The sequence below is a fragment of the Geotrypetes seraphini genome, chromosome 13 (assembly GCF_902459505.1).
Source record: "Geotrypetes seraphini chromosome 13, aGeoSer1.1, whole genome shotgun sequence".
In the NCBI taxonomy this organism is placed as follows: domain Eukaryota; kingdom Metazoa; phylum Chordata; class Amphibia; order Gymnophiona; family Dermophiidae; genus Geotrypetes; species Geotrypetes seraphini.
Genome location: NC_047096.1, coordinates 23,018,339 through 23,036,979, shown reverse-complemented (window position 1 = coordinate 23,036,979; position 18,641 = coordinate 23,018,339). Strand labels below are relative to the sequence as shown.

Below are 18,641 nucleotides of genomic sequence, written 5' to 3'. Positions count from 1 at the left end.
ACATGAAAACACCCCTGGCACTAGGCAGGATTTAATAACATTAAACTAAGCAAACAAAAACAGTTCTTCATTGTACTCTACCAGTTCAGTGCCTTTTAAAACTATAAAATATATTTTCTGTTCATTAATTGACTGTATAGAATGATATTCCATCAAATAAAATATTTTATTTCAAAGAGCGACATAGCTGTATTGTTGTTTGTTTTTTTAAAAACTACCTCTTTATTCCCTGTCATTGAGATCATGATAGCTTAGATTGTCTGTGCAATCTACTGGCCTTTCAATAAAGTACCCAAAGTGGACTGTATATTTTTTTTAATAAGTTTGGACTGTAATTATTTTTTTAATGAAGGGTTTTCAAAGAGTGCAATGATTGAGAAATTTAGAGACATGCTGAGTGGGGCTTGATCCCGGCTTATGGTCTCTTCACCAAAATCTTGATCCCGGCAAATGCTGTCACATTTACCTATGTTACTTAAGAACATAAGAATTGCTATACTGGGACGCACTGAAGGTCCATTAAGCCCAGTATCCTGTTTCCAACAGTGGCCAATCCAAGTCCCAAAAACCTAGCTAGATCCCAAGTAGTAAAACAGATTTTATGCTGCTATAGGCCGGAGCACGTTACAAGGCTTCAAAGAAGGTTTGGATAGGTTCCTAGAGGATAAAGGAATTGAGGGGTACAGATAAGAGTAGCGGTAGGTTATAGGGATAGTCTGGGACCATTGCTCAGGCAATGGGCCTGATGGGCCGCCACGGGAGCGGACCGCTGGGCGAGATGGACCTCTGGTCTGCCTCAGCGGAGGCAACTTCTTATGTTCTTATCCTAGGAATAAGCAGTGGATTTCTCCAAACCATCTCAATAATGGTCTACAGACTTCTCTTTTAGGAAATTATCCAAACCTTTTTTTTAAACCCCACTAAGCTAACTGATTTCACCAAATTCTCTGACAACGAATTCCAGAGTTTAATTATACATTGTGTGAAGAAATATTTTCTCTGGTTTTGTTTTAAATCTTACTACTTAGCAGCTTCATCGCATGTCCCCTAGTCCTAATATTTTTGGAAAGAGTGAACAAGCGAGTCACTTCTAACCTGACATCAACATTTCGACAGGTTGAAGAAGACTCCTTGTTGGACCTCCCCCCCCTTCCCAAAAAATGAACAAAATGCAAATATAAAATGGAGATTAGCTGCTTGATTCCCTGGCAGGAGAGCCGAAGTATTCTGCTAGCAGCTTTTGTTTAACATTTTGAGCTACATCAGAGTAGTACAGTACATGACAACACAAAGACCAATCTGGTCCTTCCAGTCTGCCCAGTTTACAACTGGAATTGTGTACAATTTTTTCCCTCTTATAAATGAAAAGAAAAAGTATCTTGAATGTTTTGAATTGAATGACTATGCCTGGTTTCCACCCTTTTGACTTTTAAAGAACCACTGTGGATATCCCATGCCTTTATTACCTCTACTGCAAAGGAATTCCAGATATCCACTGCTGCCCCTTCCCTGAAAAAAAAAATTCCTAAGGTTGCTGTTGAACATAAGAATAGCCATACTGGTTCAGACCAATGGTCCATCTAACCCACCACAGTGGCACATCCAAGTCACAAAAACCCAATTAGTAGCTATATTCCATGCTATCAATCCCCATATCTGTCTCAATAGCAGACATAAAATAATTCATAATTAAATTAAATTATTAATCATTTTATATTATATTATATTATTAAATTAAATTATTAATCATTTTGTTTGACTCATCCCTTCCCAAATTTACACTGGCTTTTACAAAGCTGCAGTAGAGGTTTCTACCGCAGCCTGGTAAGGTAAATGCTGGTAGAATTCCTATGACTGTCGGAGCATTTACCTAGCTGGCTTGCGGTAGAAACCTCTACCATGATTTTGTAAAAGTAGCCCTTAAAGAATTACTTAAAAAGCCTATTATCTTCTAGGAGAAAATGTGTTTTACAAAGCCGGATGTCCTCAGAAGGGCCATTATTTTGACAATGGAGATCAAGATCCATCAGATGGTGGAGTGGGAGGTGAGGGAAGCTGTTCTCACTCATAAGTGGACAAAACAGTTCCTTCTGATTTGGAAACCTTATCTGCAAGGCCTCCTACAGAGGGCAAGAAGCTGGATTTTAAATAAGATGTGAGAAAGGCATGTGCTCTTCTCCAATCAGACTATTTGTAAATCCTTTGGAACATTTGAAATTCTGCATGGGGGGTTTGGGGGTTGGAAGGCTATAAGAGTCAAGACCACCTATCTCAAAGAGTTTAAAACACGATCTCCCTCTAAGAGGGGGGGGGAAATAGATGGGATAGAGATTTCTGATTGTAGAGTTCGAGTGATATGCTATACACAAGGTTAATACCAGAGGCAAAAATGTTGCACAAATATGGTCTAGTCAACTTTTTACTGGTGTTCCTTGGCACATATCAAGGCAGTTTACACATCAATCTAAAAGAGAAAGGAGAGAGGAAAGTATAAAGTAATTATCTGGTAGCCTGTTCCAGGTCATCCCAACAGCTTATTGGATCACTTAGGTTTTACTCTGAAGCAATTCTTATTGAAATAATGATCAGACAATCAAACAACAGAAAAGGCAGTAATGCTTATTAACCTTGTGTACAGGGTGGGATTGGGATATATGATGTTTGTTAATTGATTTATTATTGGTGGGTGGGGAGTGATTCTTTTATACTTTAATGATTATAAGTAAGATTGTCAAGTGATTTGTAAAAGTTGTTTTTTTTTTTGATTGAATAATATACACTTGTTGTAAGATGTAAAAATGAATAAAGATTTTTTTTTAAAAACCTTGTGTACAGCATATCACGCAAAGTATACAATCAAAAATCTCTATCCCATCTATTTACCCCTTAGAGGGAGATCCTGTTTTAAACTCTTTGAGATGGGAAGTCTTGACTCATAGCCTTCCAACCCCCAATACAGAATCTCAAAGGCTCCAAAGGATTTACAGATAGGCTGGGCTCTCCTCCAATCAGATTTTCTCACATCTTATTTTGCAGCATTTTTGCCTCTGTGGTTTGTCTGCTTATTTTATCCCTGCAGGTCTGCTGGAAGAATTTACAAGGATTATTCTTCTTAGTATGATAGCTAAGCTTGCGATGCTTCTGTTAGAACAATGACTGTATTTTACCATTATAAAAATTTCAGACAGTTTTTTTTTGTAAATGGATATAGTAAACAAGTTTTAGGTTTATTTCTTTGATTTCTCTGTTGCATTAATCAGCAGCCAGCACCAGTTGTTTTATCATGCAGGGTACAATTGTGCTGCTACAAAGATCAGGGAACAGCACCCAGAGCAATGCCCTGGTCACTCCAACCTTGTCCGAGCCCTATTAGCCACTCCTCTTTCACTCTGGCAGGAGACTGGAGCTTTCCAGTTATTGCAAGGGCAGACCTCCCCGGCCATCCTGTAGGATTCAGAGTATTTGGACTGGAACTTGAATTAAGTTTACTGTCGCTGGCTTTATGGTCAAATGCAAGCAGGGACGTTGGCCTTCATATCATCAGCTGTTGCCTTCCCAATCAGGAAGGTGTTTTATCAGTAGTATCTGAGGTACAGTAAAAGGGCCCTGCAAGGTCTTCCATATTGCCTATCTTCTAAGTGGTTGGGAAAAAGAATCCATGAGAATGGCTTATAGTTACATTCACTATTCCTTCTTAAAGCACCAGAGGCATCAAATATCATAGAATAAGCGGACTAAATGATAGCGGATGAGGAATGCAGAAGTGCTGCCCAGCACCTAAATATAAAATACAAACCAGATTTTATTGATCTTAATTTATGCTATGAAAAACATTTGTTAATAGAAAGCTGTAAATGCTGGTTTATTTCTTTTTTGGTCTGGGTCCTGGACCAGATAGAAAAGTTCTATAGGTATAATTAAAAGTATCAAATAACACGTTTTACTATTCGGCCAAATATGAATAATGAGCATTGAGCTTTAACATAACAAATAATAAAAGCAGCAACACAAAATCAAAGATCAAGTGTTTATTTCAGAATGATTTAGCACTGTGGAGCCCTGGATTATTCATATTTGCATTTAAGTCACTATTTGGTCGAAAACAAATAATATATTTGGGGCTAAATCGAATCGAATATGAATATTCAGTAACAGCCCTAGATATAACGTCCCTGAAGCTGGTAATATAAAAGCCAGAACACGAGGGTAGAAGGTAAACAGCTGCTTGTGTCTTTATAGAATATTAGTACAGATCCTATAGAAACAGTGCTTAGCCTGAGGGTGTTGATATTTATGCCCACTTGGGAGCAGGCCTAAAAGTTTATAAAAGATGCATGTACTTTACGTCCTAGGTGCATAAATCACCTACTTTTAGGTATGACCTAATTTAAGAGGTGATGTATGTGTGGAAAAAGTTTTAACAAATTATTTCTAATATGTAAAGTTACTGTATTTATTATCTTTTTTTTTTTTTTACCTGTATTAGCAGCAGGAGAAGTGTTAACGTTCTCTCATGAGTTGGACCAATGAGCTTCAAAACTAAATTAATGAGTGTAAGGTTGTTGCACTCCATGTATTTACCATCTTCATCCAATTCCTGTTTCACTTCCACAAGCCATAGTGCTTCCATGACCTAAAAGACCAAAATCATCATCATACATTCAATTTTAGTTTTTGCAGCAGAAGAGTATAAGCATAAAGTGATTTGCCATGCCAGATGGGGTTTAGGGTCAGTTTGGTCTATGGTTTAATATCTTGCTTTTCACAATTACATAACAAGGGTAGGCAATATAGTAGCAAAAGCACAACTAAATCAAACAAAAACTCAAGCAACACAGACAGACATAACCAGGCTTGAAAAGGGAAAGTTAAAATGTGTTTAGAAACAAAAAGGTACATAAGGAGATAACACAAGCAAAAACATTCAAACAAAAATCAATCCCTAGTTCACTCTGGGACAACACCCTTCAAACAGTTCAAATGCTAAGATCCACTTAAAGTTGCATCTACTCCAAAGACCTGCAAGAAAAGCCATGTTGTCAATGAAAGCAGCGATATTTCTCTCCTACTTCATTCATAGGCATGGGATTCTACAGCCCGATATGGAAATGCTAAATAATGAGTACTTTCTAAATAACTGGGGGACAGAAGGGGGAGGAGCCAGCAGACTACCTTGAGAATGAGTGCTCCCAGTTTTGACAGGTCCTTGCTTTTGAATTTGGAGTAACTCATTCCAAGCTTTCCTGTACTGGCACAAAACCTAGGGGGCAGAAATAAAACATTAGCAGAGACTGAACGGTGACATAGCAGTGGAGATTTAACAGTTCTCCCTCCCTCTTTTTAAGTCACCCTCCTAAATTTCATCAGAACTTCTTTAGTTTTGTAGCATATAGTTCATTTCAAAATTGCACAAGTACAGACCCTGTGCAAAAAAAAACCCGGAAGAACTGCCATCAAGGAATGGAAGGGAGGGAACTTCTTTTTTTTTTCCAGCTGTCCAGAATCAGAAAGTTACCTAGGAAGTCGATGCCTTGGACATGGAATGATATGGAAGAGCTGTGGCAGAGAGTACAGGAAGTTGAAGACTTGAGGGATGAAGAAGAGCAGCATGGTCTTACTGAAGTGGCCAACAATCCCTACTACAGCAAAGGTCATACCAGCGAAGTAACAAAAGGTGTCTCCCACAAAGGCCTGGGAAGGATACCTGAAATATACAAGATCAGAAAAACTGAAGGGACACATAAGGGTAACACAGAGTCATTATTCCAACAGCCCCTGTTCATACCAAATTTAAGACTACTAGGCATTCCGCTTTTTTCTTTCTAACTCCACCCTCGGAGCGACTTACCTCCTTCACCTCTACGCTGAGCCATCTCTTAGAAAATTCAAGTCTGCTCTCAAAATGTACCTTTTTAAAAAATGGCATTTGGATGCTACTTATTGATTTGTTTGTTGTTGAAACTGGATGGCCTCTACAGAATAAGCTCTTGCTCTCAAAATATCCTCTTTGAGTGCACATTGCTCTCTGTCCTATTACTGAATGGTGTTCCTTTCTGATCTATTCTTCAGTTTTAGCTTCTAAGCTGCTTTGATCTGTGCACCACATAAGGCACTATAGTAAGAAATCTCATACAAAAGAACTGCAACATCTACCATGAAGAACCTGAGAAATGCTGGCTGACGTATTTCCAGCTCTTTGACCAATGCAGAAAACTCTAAAGCATTTTACCAGTAAAACACATCCACACATGAAGCCTAGCCTTCTCTGCTGTCAGGTAGACTGCAGAGAGCACCCGCTCAGAGCGTAACAACATTGGCATCCTTGAAAATGGTCTCTTACCAATTATGGTACAGCAGTCCCAGCGTGGTGAAGAAAAATGGGATCATGAAATAGAGAGAGAACAAGTGATCATCTTGGAAATCCCCTGCAAGAAAGAAAAAAAAATAAATCAAAATAACCCCTTTATGTTTTATTAGTACTTGATATATTGCCTTTCAAACAGTACAAACAAAGCAGTTCACGTCACAGTAAGCAGGTACTGCAAAGAACTACAAAGGGAAAGAGGATGGCATTTGATATACCCCCTTCTGTGATTACAATCAAAGCAGTTTACATATTATATACAGGGACAATGGAGAGTTATGGATTTCAAGGATTTCAGGTTCTGAGGCCACTGCACTAACCATTAGGCTATTCCTTCATTCAAATTACTGATAGGATAGAGAATAAACCAGGGTAAAAGACAGAAAACAACTGCTCCTATCAGAGCCTCACACAACTCATCAACGGCAAAAAGTTTGGATAAACAGATAAGTCTGTAGCTCTCCTTTGAGACAGCTCAGTATGTTGTTGAAGTGGGAAAGCATTCCAGAGAGAAGGGGCTAAGTAGAAAAAAAGTACACCGATGAGTGGAGAACTGAGGGGATAGCTAGAAGGTGCTGAAAACTAGGTTTCAAAAGCCAGTAAGGGATAATCAAAGAGGCAAAGTAAGGGTATTGGCCTGAATCCGGTGCTTTATGGGCCAGAGTCAAGATCTTAAACTGAATTCACTTAATAACTGGAGGTCAATGATAATGAATATATCCCACAGCTTAATATCCTACAACACAGAATATTAGAAGTATATCTGTTACCATTCAATTCAACAATGTTGAATATGATTATTGAGGCAGCAATCACAAGGGACTGTCCAGCTTCGATGCCATTGATGCCAGCCAGTATGTTGATGGCATTGGTGCAGAATACAGCCAGCATCCCCATGTACACATAGTACAGGATCCCTGGACAGGAAAGTACAGACATAAGTAAATAACTGAAAGACAAAAGCAGATTGGCTATTTTTAGTCCCCATTTTATTTTTACCTGGCAGTTTCCTACTGCTTCTTTGGGCTTCCAGCTCAAAAACTAGGTCTGGGATCCTGGCTTTTATTAGTCATGATATTCTGAAGATCATTCAACACCACTGAAGTTTACATTTCTTCTGACTTATACTTCTTTTCTATATCCTAAATATTCACTCTATCTCTGCCGAAATGAAACACATATTTAACCAGCTTCCTCTCCTTTGGTTTGACTTGTAGTGTAAGTTGCCATAATTTTTTTCTTTTGTCATAAGGAATGTTTTTAAGATTTATATTTTGTTGTTGATGTTTTTGTAACCTCTTTAAGCTAATTGATTTTTTTCCTCTTTGATGTTCCATACTCACCACACCCTTTATCATAAAGGTATCGTTTTCAAAAGGGATTTCCACATGTAGTCAATGTTCACCTATGGCAAAACCCATTTTGAAAACTGTTCCCTTCTTTCTTTCTTTTTTATATTCTTTATTCATTTTTGAAACTTCAATTGTGCACGACAAATGATGCATTTACATACATTATTATCATTACAGCACAATATACTTAATCAAAGAAAGATAAAACTTATTTTCTCCCATCCCCTTCCAATTTAAAAACATCTCATAAAAATACTTATAAAAATCTGTTCCCTTCTTTCAACAACAAAAAACGGCAGGACTAGGATGGGTGGGTTGGCTGAAATCCTGATGCTGTTTTTAGGCCACATATTTCATATGTGCAAAATATGGGGAGTGTGTGGCGCAGTGGTTAGAGTTACAGCCTCAGCACCTTAAGGTTGTGGGTTCAAAACTCACACTGCCCCTTGTGACCTTGGGCAAGTCACTTAATCCCTCATTGCCCCAGGTACATTAGATAGAATGTGAGGTCACCAGGACAGATAGGGAAAAATGAGTCAGTACCTGAATGTAAATCACTTAAGCTATAAGTGGTATATAAATAATAAAAATAAATAAATATTTTTGTGGAACTGGGAATATCCCTTTGAAAATCACTTTGCAGGTCTGTGGGTACTACAAGGAACAAGTGAAAATTCTCCTCAGAGTAATCTAATAGATGACAAAAAAAAACTATCCTATCCAATTTGCTCAGTATCACCTGTCCATAATACCAAGGATAAAGCCATGCGCGTGACAACTTCTCATCTGAGTTAAATACTTTTCTCTTCCTCCATTATATTCCACCTTCGAGTGTACATGCAAGACCCATTTTTCATAAAAAGAGATTATGTCCTTACCTTGATAATATCTTTTCCAGTAAATAAGTGAGACATTCTAGACATGTGGGCTATGCAGAAGGAATCCACTCTCTATTTTTTTTTTTTTCTGCTACTCTTCTCTACATCACTGGGAGCTCTAGTACCACCTGCAGTTTGTACCAAGCACCAAGAACCCCAACACAGAATATGAAGTAGGGGCACCAAGGGGAAAATTCCCAAGAAACAACTGTTCTGCTCAAAGAGGCAACATGCCAAACTCAAAAACAGTGAACAAATGCATAAAAGGAGCTCAGGGAAGACCGCAGTATGCATTTGGAAAATATTTACAGAATTCTTCCCAGCTCAAAGGGCTGACTGGAATCCAAGAATAAACTTTGAGAAGCATAAACAGAATGCAACAGTAGGCAGGCGAAGGAAGGACAGGGCGAGAGTCTAGAACAGGGGTGTCAAAGTCCCTCCTTGAGGGCCGCAATCCAGTCAGGTTTTCAGGATTTCCCCACTAAATATGCACGAGATCTCTTTGAATGCACTGCTTTCATTGTATGCTAATAGATCTCCTGCATATTCATTGGGGAATCCTGAAAACCCGACTGGATTGCGGCCCTCGAGGAGGGACTTTGACACCCCTGGTCTAGAATGTCTCACCTATCTACTGGAAAAGATATTATCAAGGTAAAGACATAATCTCTTTTTCCAATGCAATAGGTGAAACATTCTAGAAATGTGGGATGTACAAAACCAGTCCCAAAAAGCTAGGGTGGGTATAGTCCTGTCTTGCTGCCACATCCACTCTGTAAAATTTGGCAAACGTGCAGAACGGACCAAGTAGCTTTTCTACAAATCTCAGAGATTGCCCGAACCTCGGCCCACGAGGCAGCCATACTCCTGGTAGAATGTGCCTTAACAGAAACAGGAGAATGTTTATTGCAAAGAATGTAGGATGACAAAATGGCCTTATGGACCCACCTGGAAATGGTGGCTTGGAGCGGGAGCACCTCCCTTAGAAGAATGAGTCAGCACAAACAGATGGTCAGAGAGGCTAAACTCTTTCGTGACCTCTAGTTAACACAGAACTGTTTCAAAATATGATTTTGTTTCCTAGAACCAGTAGGCTGAAAAACAGGCAAAAACACATTTCCCGATTGATAAGGAATGCCGATACCACCTTTAGCAAAAATGAAGGAACCGTGTGGAGAGATTTTCCCATCTCCAAACTCCTTCAAAAGACAGAGCCTGGAGTTCTGAAACACATCTTGCTGAGATAATGGCGACCAAAAAAACAGCCTTGAGCGTTAGGTCAAACAGAAAAGCATCCTTCAGAGGCTCAAATGGAGCATTGCTGAGGCCAGCCAAAACCAAGTTAAGGTTCCATAAAGGGAATGGCAGTTTGAGTGGCGGTCTAATGCAAAATCTGGCCACATCAGGGTGAGATTCAAGTAAAGGACTATGATCTCAGGCTCTGAAGCAGACAGCCCAGTGACTTGGACATGAAGAGAATCCACAGTAAGGCCCTTGTCGAGACCCGCCTGGAGAAAAGCAAGCTCTACTGAAACAGGAGCAGAATACAGTTCCACACTCTCCTGGTCACACCAGTGTTAGAAAGTCTTCCATGCCTTGGCACAGGCACACACAGTAGTCGACTTCTTAGATTTCAAAAGAGTAGAAATAACTACATCAGAATAGCTTTTGCGCTCTAAAGCTTCATGCTCAATAGCCATGCCATAAGAACAAAGCAATCAGGATTCTCCATGCAGACTGGACCCTGAGAGAGGTCTGGAAGAGTCTGCAACCGAAGGTTGTGAGCTATGCGAAGATGCACCGGATCTGTGTACCACGGTCTATAAGGCCAATCTGGATCCACCTGAATGACCCTTCCCTGATGAGTTGCAACCTATCATGGGCCAGGGAGGAAAAATATATAGTAGTACTCTCTGCAGCCACAGTTGTACCAGAACATCTAGGCCCTCGCTTCCAGGCTCAGATATTTGACTGAAGAATTGGACAGCTTTCGAGTTCTTTGCCATTAGGTCGAAGTGAGACCGACCCCAGCACCACACAATGGCTTGAAACGACGCTGAGGACAGCACCCACTCACCTAGATCCAAGGGTTGTCTGCTGAGAAAGTTTGCTTGAACATTGTTGACTCCTGCTACATGCGTCATTATGCCTTTTTGGTAGAGGGAGCCGAAAGGAAGGCAGAAAACTGGTTACACCTGGAGCCTCAGAACCGCTGCCTGTAGCTCTGGGAAAATCTCCGAGATGTGGAGCATGAATAAGGGTAGGAACAGCTGGAGCTATAAAAAGTAGAGCATCCCGATCTGGTGTCAGGCAGAGTCTAGGGTGACGGTCCACCACAGAATTCATGAGATGTCCAGGCCCTTTGCCTAATAACAATTGTCCTTTAAAAGGAAGCCTAGCAAGAGTAGCCTTAGAGGTGGAATCACCAGACCAGTCTAATCCAGATCATACAGTGAGCAGAAATCAAATATGCCAACACCTTACCCAGGAAGCACTTAAGGTCATATAGGGCATCAGCAACATAATCTGCTCCAGCCAAAAGAAGCTGTGGAGGAGGTTCCACAGCCTCACTTTCCAGAGTACTCAGCTGGGACAAGCAAGCATGTGTGACAAAGAATGCCGCAGAAGCAGCTTTGGCTCCCAAAGCCGCTGCCTCAAAAAGTCTCCTGAGAACAACATTCACATGGTGGTCCTGCATGTCCTTAAGCACCACACCACCCTCACTGGGAAGGACGGTGCGTTTAGTCACCTGTGCAACCAAAGAGTCCATTTTAGGCTGACCAAGAAGCTGCGGGTACTCCTGCTGCATAGGGTAAAAAAGGGACATAGCCCTCGCCACCTCGAGAGTGCCTTCCGGCGAATTCCATTGCTCCAAGATCAGAATGATCATATCAGGATGCCAGGGAAAAACATAAGACTGAGCGCAAAGGAGAGAGGAGGCGGTAGAAGGAGCCAGCTGAGATACTATTTTCAACTCCTGCAAAGTCTCTGAAATGAGATCAGGCAAAGCAGCAGACTTAAAACAAACACAGAACTGCGGGATCATCCCCAGGTTTTAAAGCCAGAGAAGAATACGAAGATGCGGCATATTGTCACGAGTCCCCACAGTAGGAGAACTCAAGGACTCAATCCCAACAAGTTTTGAGGCTAAATTTACAGATTTTGGAGAACAGGAATCTTTTGAAAAAAGATCACTAAAAATTCAAGATGGTTGCCGCTAAAACATTCATGCCAAAATCGTGATTATTTTCACACTTAGGAAATTACAAAAACAGTGATTTTAGGATATTTCAGGTGAGGGAACACAGGAGGGACATGCAGAAACTCTCAAAACTGCAAAATTCAGAACAGCCTTACTTACTGTGACCTGTGCTGGAAATATGCTGCAGCCTACTTCAGTTCTCTTACAGTAGCTGGAATAGAAGAAATCACTGCCTCATGCTGGGAATGCCTCTTTGAAGACACAGTGCCTGACTGTACCTCCACTCCAGTGGACCGGACGTGCTAAGGGACAGGTGGAGATAAATAAGCAGCCTGTGCCCTGCGAGACACTGCTGAGCATCTAAAGGATGCCTAACAGCCTGTGTTCGAATTCCTGCTAAACAGAAGGCGAGAAAAAAGTAGGGATGGATGGCTTCAAGATCCAAGGAAACAAATGCAGGCTGGCCAACAGGTACCACCAAGGATCAGCCTGTCAGCTGCAGACCGGAGTCTGCTTCTCTATGCAGGCAGAGCTGAGGAAATGCTCTGACAACAAAGAAATCCCAAAAAGGGGACAAAACCACAAAATAAAATAAGAAAAAAGGGAAAGCAGAACAGAAACACTCCTTTAGGCATGCGTTCAGAAAGGAAAAACTGCAGGTGGTGCTAGAGCTCCCAGTGTAGAGGAGAGTCACAGAAAAAATCTGGAGTGGATTCCTTCTGCATATGGCACGCGGCCTTTGGGAGATAACCCACATGTCTAGAATGTCTCATTTATTGCACTGGAAGGCCTTTTCTTTTTTATTCTTTTCAGATTTGTCCATTTTAGATTATTCCCTGTGTTTGGGGGAACAGAAGATACCATCACTTACCCAAGTCCAAGTGCATGCCCAGAAGGGCTCTAAAAGGTTTGGGCACCACAATAGTGGTGTTTCCAAAATTAGTGAAATAGACCATAAGCAGAGGAAGGGAAGCCATAGTGGGAAGCAGCAGCTTGTGTCGCCAGCGTAGATTTAGTACGTCGTCTGCAAAACCCAAAAATATCATACAACAGATGGCAAGTAAAGAACCGATGAAAGCCACAAACTGCAAAAGGAAAAATCCATAAAAAGGGAGGTTAGAACCACAGCTATACCACAAAGAAAGAACATAAGAATAGCTATACTGGGTCAGTCCAATGGTCCATCTAGTCCACTATCCTGTTTCCACAGTGGCCAATCCAGGTCTCAAGTACCTGGCAGAATCTGAAACAGTAGCAACATTACATGCTACCAATAGCAGACTCAGGGCTTTTCTTCCAGGAATTTGTCCAAATCTTTTTTAAACCCAGCTACGCTAACTGCTATTACCACATCCTCTAGCAATTAGTTCCTGAGCTTAACTATTCTTTGTCCCCTAGTCTTTGTACTTTTTGAAAGAGTGAAAAATTGATTTAACTTTCACCCATTCTATACTACTATTAATTATTTCTAGAGTGCTACTGGATGCAGGCAGCGCTGTACAGAGTCATGAAGGAGACAGTCTCTGCTAGAATGAGCTCACAATCTAATCAATCAAGACAAACACTCAGGATTTTGTAGGCCTCAATTATATCCATCCTCAGTGGTCTCTTTTCCAAGCTAAAGAGCCTTTCCTCATATGAGAGGTGTTCCATCCCCTTAAAAATATTTGTCACTATTCTTTGAGCCTCTTCTAATTCAACTTTTTTTTTTTTTTGAGATACGGCAATCATAATTGAATTCAATACTCAAGGTAAGGTTGCACCATGGAGCGATACAGAAGCATTATAATATTCTTAGACTTATTTACCATCCCTTTCCTAATAATTCCTAGCATACTTAAGATACCATTACTAAGGATGTGGAGGAATAAGGGTACTTCTGACCTGTGACTATGCCCATATGTATATCAACATCTTCATACCAAGTACTGTCCATGTTGCAGCTGCTAAAGGCTAGCATTCTAATCCCATTTGCCACATCATAATAGAGATCCTTGTTCTATATTCCTTCTACTCACTAAACACAAAACACACCTCACTCTCACCTGTAACGCACCTCATGGTGTGGGAACACCTTGCACTGATCCCCTACAAAGCAGCTCAGGAACGGGACAGGGATGAAGCAGAAGAGAATAATAAGAAACACAGCTCCACTGATCACACCTTGCGATTCTGGACTGCAAAAACAAAAAAATAAAGCAAACTTCTGGAAGCAGGTGTTTTCATTATACAGATATGGCGACAGAGAATTGGGCTCATTGGTGCACAACAGGAACTCAGACTCTATATCAGTGCTTATCAATAGCTTTATGCGAGTGTGACCCCTGTTATAATGGCCACAGAAAGCATGTGATCCCTGGAGGATGGTGCTGTTCCCAGTCCTCCTATAGTATTGCAGCCAATGCTGTCATCGCTTGCCTTCTGTGAAACCTGTATAGGCCTAATTATAGCATGGACTCATTGGCAGGAGCGGACCAATTAAGTTTTTATTTGGGGGTGGCTATTCAGTTCATGACCATATATGCAGACTGTGTTATCTCATTTGGGGTTGTGACCCATAATTTGGGAAGGAAACCATAAAATGATAGGAGTGACCACAAAGATGGACCAGGATAACAGCAGAAAACAGGTTCATTGACTGGACTTTTGACAGCGTACAACAATAAGCATTATAGATTTTATCTGACTGCTGAGGAAGTCCAGTGTATGGTTGTCCTAATATAGTTTTTCTGCTGTCCATATCTGTGGTTACTGCTACCATTTCCTGGTTTCCTATGGGAGTGTGATGGTCTTCTCCAGGTTGGGAAGCCCTGCTCTATAGAGATGTATTTACTAAGCAGCTTTTCCTAAGACATCTTTTAAACGCCCAGTGCTAAAGCAATCATGGGTTTGACATCAGCCAACCTATAAAGTTAAATACCAATGCTTAACTTTAATCTTATATTCAGTGACTCTATTCATTTAACTAGTGCGCTGAATATCATCATCAACCTTGCTGGTGCATAAACTTTTAAATTTAGACTTGCTACTTAACATCCCTAATATCAAATGCATACGATAACTTGTCTGTCAAGCTGCTGAATATCACCACTAAGGCCCTGATAAAAAAAAGGCATCACATGTTTTGCAGTTTAGGAAAATAGTGAAAACCATGTTATTTGTCTAAGCATTTTCTTAAAAACACATACACACACTTTTTTTTTTGCGTTGTTAAGACCTGCATTGAGTGGTGTTCTTATACAGAAATAGTACCAGTGATTTTGTGTTATTAATTTATTATGCACGTATTGTTGTTATCCGCAAAGAACTGGTGGATGTGTGGGATACAAATTTTTAAATAAATAAATTAAAGCCAATTAAAAAAACAATTAATGAAGGATTCATTTAAATTATGCGCAGAATCTGTGTGACATTCAACACCACCTACATGAAAAGTAGGTGTGGTTATGGGTGGAGTTTGGGCACGGATAGTTAGGCGCTGCTAGGCATCTTCCTTACACGCCATTATTTGAGGCCAAGAAAACCCTGGCTTTATGTACCGGCAGTGCCTAGGTGCGATTCTACAAATGGCGCCTAACTTTGATTGACATGCGGTAGCTGCCACTTCCAAGGGCGCCTACCGAGTTAGGCGCCGTTTATAGAATCAAGGCCTAGATGTAACATAGTAGATGACGGCAGATAAAGACCCGAATGGTCCATTCAGTTTGCCCAATCTGATTCAATTTGAATTTTTTTCTTCTTAGCTATTTCTGGGCAAGAATCCAAAGCTCTACCCGGTACTGTGCTTGGGTTCCAACTGCCGAAATCTCCATCAAAACCTACTCCAGCCCATCTAAACCCTCCTAGCCATTGAAGCCCTCTTCAGCCCATCCTCCCCCAAACGGCCATGTACAGACACAGACTGTGCAAGTCTGCCCAGTACTGGCCTTAGTTCAATATTTAATATAATGAACTATATAATGTACAAATACTGACATTACCTTTGCCCTACTGCAATGCCAGCTCTCTTTTCTATGTCTAAAATCTGGGTGTTTAGTAACGTAAAATGCCTTGATTTTATACATAGAAGCACGATATGTATTTCCCACACATCAGCGAAGTCATTTTTTATAATGAGACCCCAGTGACTGGGGTATGTTCCTATGAGCGTCTGGAGCAGTGCGGGCCATTCAGCGAGGCTCTCTGCACTAAAAACTGCTAGCGCAGTTTGACAGAAGAGGCCCTTAGTAAAAAAAAAAAAAAAAAGCCACCCCAAGGTGTGTTTGAATATTCCTTTAAAATCAATTACAGAAGTACTATTTTTCAACAAAGCTCAACAAATAGTTTTGGAATCAAACATAGTCTAGAACACAACCTGGTTGGCTTTAAAACACTGAATATACTGTACAGTATTGTACATGTTTGACATTTTTGTGATCTTTTCTATTTTGCTGTATTCTCTGGATCTGCTACCTAGATGCTCAGAGAGCATGACTGATATCAATCTAATTTCTACACTCTTGTTCTACTATAGTATTGATCATAGATGGTACAAGGATATTTCATACCCTTTTGTCAACTTTCAGCCCAAACTATCTTTAATGCAACTAGACTCTCTTGAGATTTTCATAATTAAAATTAAAAAAAATAATGTCCAAATTACATCCAACACACAGATAGATGTTGGATGTACAATAGTCTTCTATAGTTCAGATTAACATCAGGGTAGTAGAAACAGCAAAGATACAAAAATCAATTTATTAGTTGAACAACATACAAAAATTTCCCTTTTATCATCCCCCCACCAACTGAATACTAACAGCATACCCTTGGATCCTTTTCTATTTCTTACACTAAATCCAGGAAATTGCGAGTTTTTCATAATTAAACTCAACAATCTTGATTATCCCAGCATCACCCATCCCAGAACAATCCTGTAAAATTCTTATATGACAAGACATCAACTCTCCCTTTTATCAAGCAGCGCGGTTTGATAAAAAGTGTGGGTGTGTGTGTGGACGATGACTTTTAAATATTAATTTTTGTTTACATATCTCGGTAATTTCCAAAATCCATTTACCCAGGGCAGATGGGCTATTTGAAAATAAGAAAATCAACAATTGATGCTGCTCAATAAAAATGTAAAAAAAAATAAATACTGGTCCCCACAATAATACAATCAATCAATCTGACTACCAAAACCAAACAACAAAAACGGGTGGAGAAAAAGACTTCAGAATCAAAAAGAGCTTCAATTTATGCATCAACTGCATTAATTCTATGCTCGTCTAATCAATGGTCCACAAAAAATAATTTTTAAAAAACCCCTCCACCCGACAATGTGTCAGAACATCCAACTGTCACAAAAATTTCAAACAGCAAAAATAGCGATGCTACATTGCAAAGCCCTAAATGGTCAGGAAAATGTGAAGATGAAAGGTGACAATCCAGTCTATATCTCTATATCAGTGGTCTCAAACTCGCAGCCCGGGGGCCACAAGTGGCCCGCCAGATGCTATTTTGAGGCCCTCGGTATGTTTATCATAATCACAAAAGTAAAATAAAATAGTTTCTTTATCATATGTCTCTTTAGCTATAAATTACAATATTATTATTAAGACTTAGCCTAAAGAGTTTTACCTCATGCAAAATTGTCATTTATTTAATAAGATATTAACTATTTTTTCTGAAGCCCTCTAAGTACCTACAAATCCAAAATGCGGCCCTGCAAGGGGGTTGAGTTTGAGACCACTGCTCTATATCTACAAATTGACAGGGGCCCTCTGTTTCGCATAGTAGCGAAGCACGGAAAGAGAGCCATCACCTTTCCTCTGCTTGGCTTTCAAGTGGGGTATCTGAAAATTACCCTCCCCCCTTTCAGCTAAAAGGAGATGCAGATAGTTATTTGGTTGTCAGAAGCTACAGCCTAGTGGTGAAGCCAGCTCTGGTCTTGCTCTTCATTAAGTCCTGTCAGTACAAAAAAATGTAGCTCAAGATCAGGCATTTTAGAGAGTTGAACATTTTCAGGAAGTAACACTGTTTACTCACATTTCTTGTTTGGTGATTTTATTTAGATCAATCCCAAATAGTTTCGCAGCTATAAAATGATCCCTGAAGGCTGGTATAAGAGTCACGGTGGCCAAAAAGCCAAGTGCAGAGCCAGCTAGATTGATCAGCAGGGGCAACACCGGCAGTTCCCACATTTCTGCTCCACTTCCCAAGTACTGTACTTAGGGACAAACAGCCGTTCTCTTGCAAACTAAACCTAGATAGCTCCTAGGTAAGAAATCTTCAACTCGCGGAACCCAGGCTCCTTCCATATAGCCCCGGGGTATTGCTAAATGATGACTGAGCCGCCGGAGCGATTTGGTCTTCCGCCTTCACTTCCGGTTCGCTGCGCCGGAAGTAGAAGCATTTTTTTTTTTTTTTAAAGGGCACGCTCTAAAAGGCAGGTGAAGCAGCCTTGTGTGTCTGCCCCCACCGACCGCGAGATCTACAGGTCCCACTTCTAGAGTAGACGCACCAAATAAGCTTCAGTATTTTTTTTTTTTTTTAATTTATTTCAGCTCAGCAGCAAAGCTCATGTCTTGGAGCCGCAGCACCTGACGTCATTTTTTTTTTTTTTTTCCCCGAAGACGCATTGTGGATCCTCAGGGACAAACGGTAATAGACGGATTTGCAGGATCCTCTGGATTCTCCCAGACTAGGGTTACCATATTTGTGAAGCAAAAAAATGAGGACACATGACCCCGCCTACACTCCACCCATTTCCTCAGTCCTCCTTCCCAATCATCTGCACCCTTTTAGTGCTTCTCTGTCTCTGTTTCCCTTCCTCCAACCCTTGTCCTCTCCCACAGGTGCATCTC

General features: G+C 40.5%; 1 protein-coding gene across 1 annotated transcript; it reads right to left on the bottom strand.

Moving 5' to 3' along the window:
• Positions 1-3,206: 3,206 nt before the first annotated feature.
• Positions 3,207-18,192, bottom strand: DPAGT1 (dolichyl-phosphate N-acetylglucosaminephosphotransferase 1). The gene is made up of 9 exons (XM_033918556.1): positions 17,824-18,192; positions 13,853-13,973; positions 12,668-12,881; positions 7,135-7,281; positions 6,341-6,425; positions 5,516-5,704; positions 5,173-5,260; positions 4,478-4,633; positions 3,207-3,777 (listed from the first exon to the last, which is right to left on the bottom strand). The coding sequence occupies exons 1-9, from the start codon at positions 17,976-17,978 to the stop codon at positions 3,712-3,714; spliced, it is 1,221 nt and encodes a 406-aa protein (XP_033774447.1). The 5' UTR covers positions 17,979-18,192; the 3' UTR covers positions 3,207-3,711.
• Between the last annotated feature and the right edge of the window lie 449 nt (positions 18,193-18,641).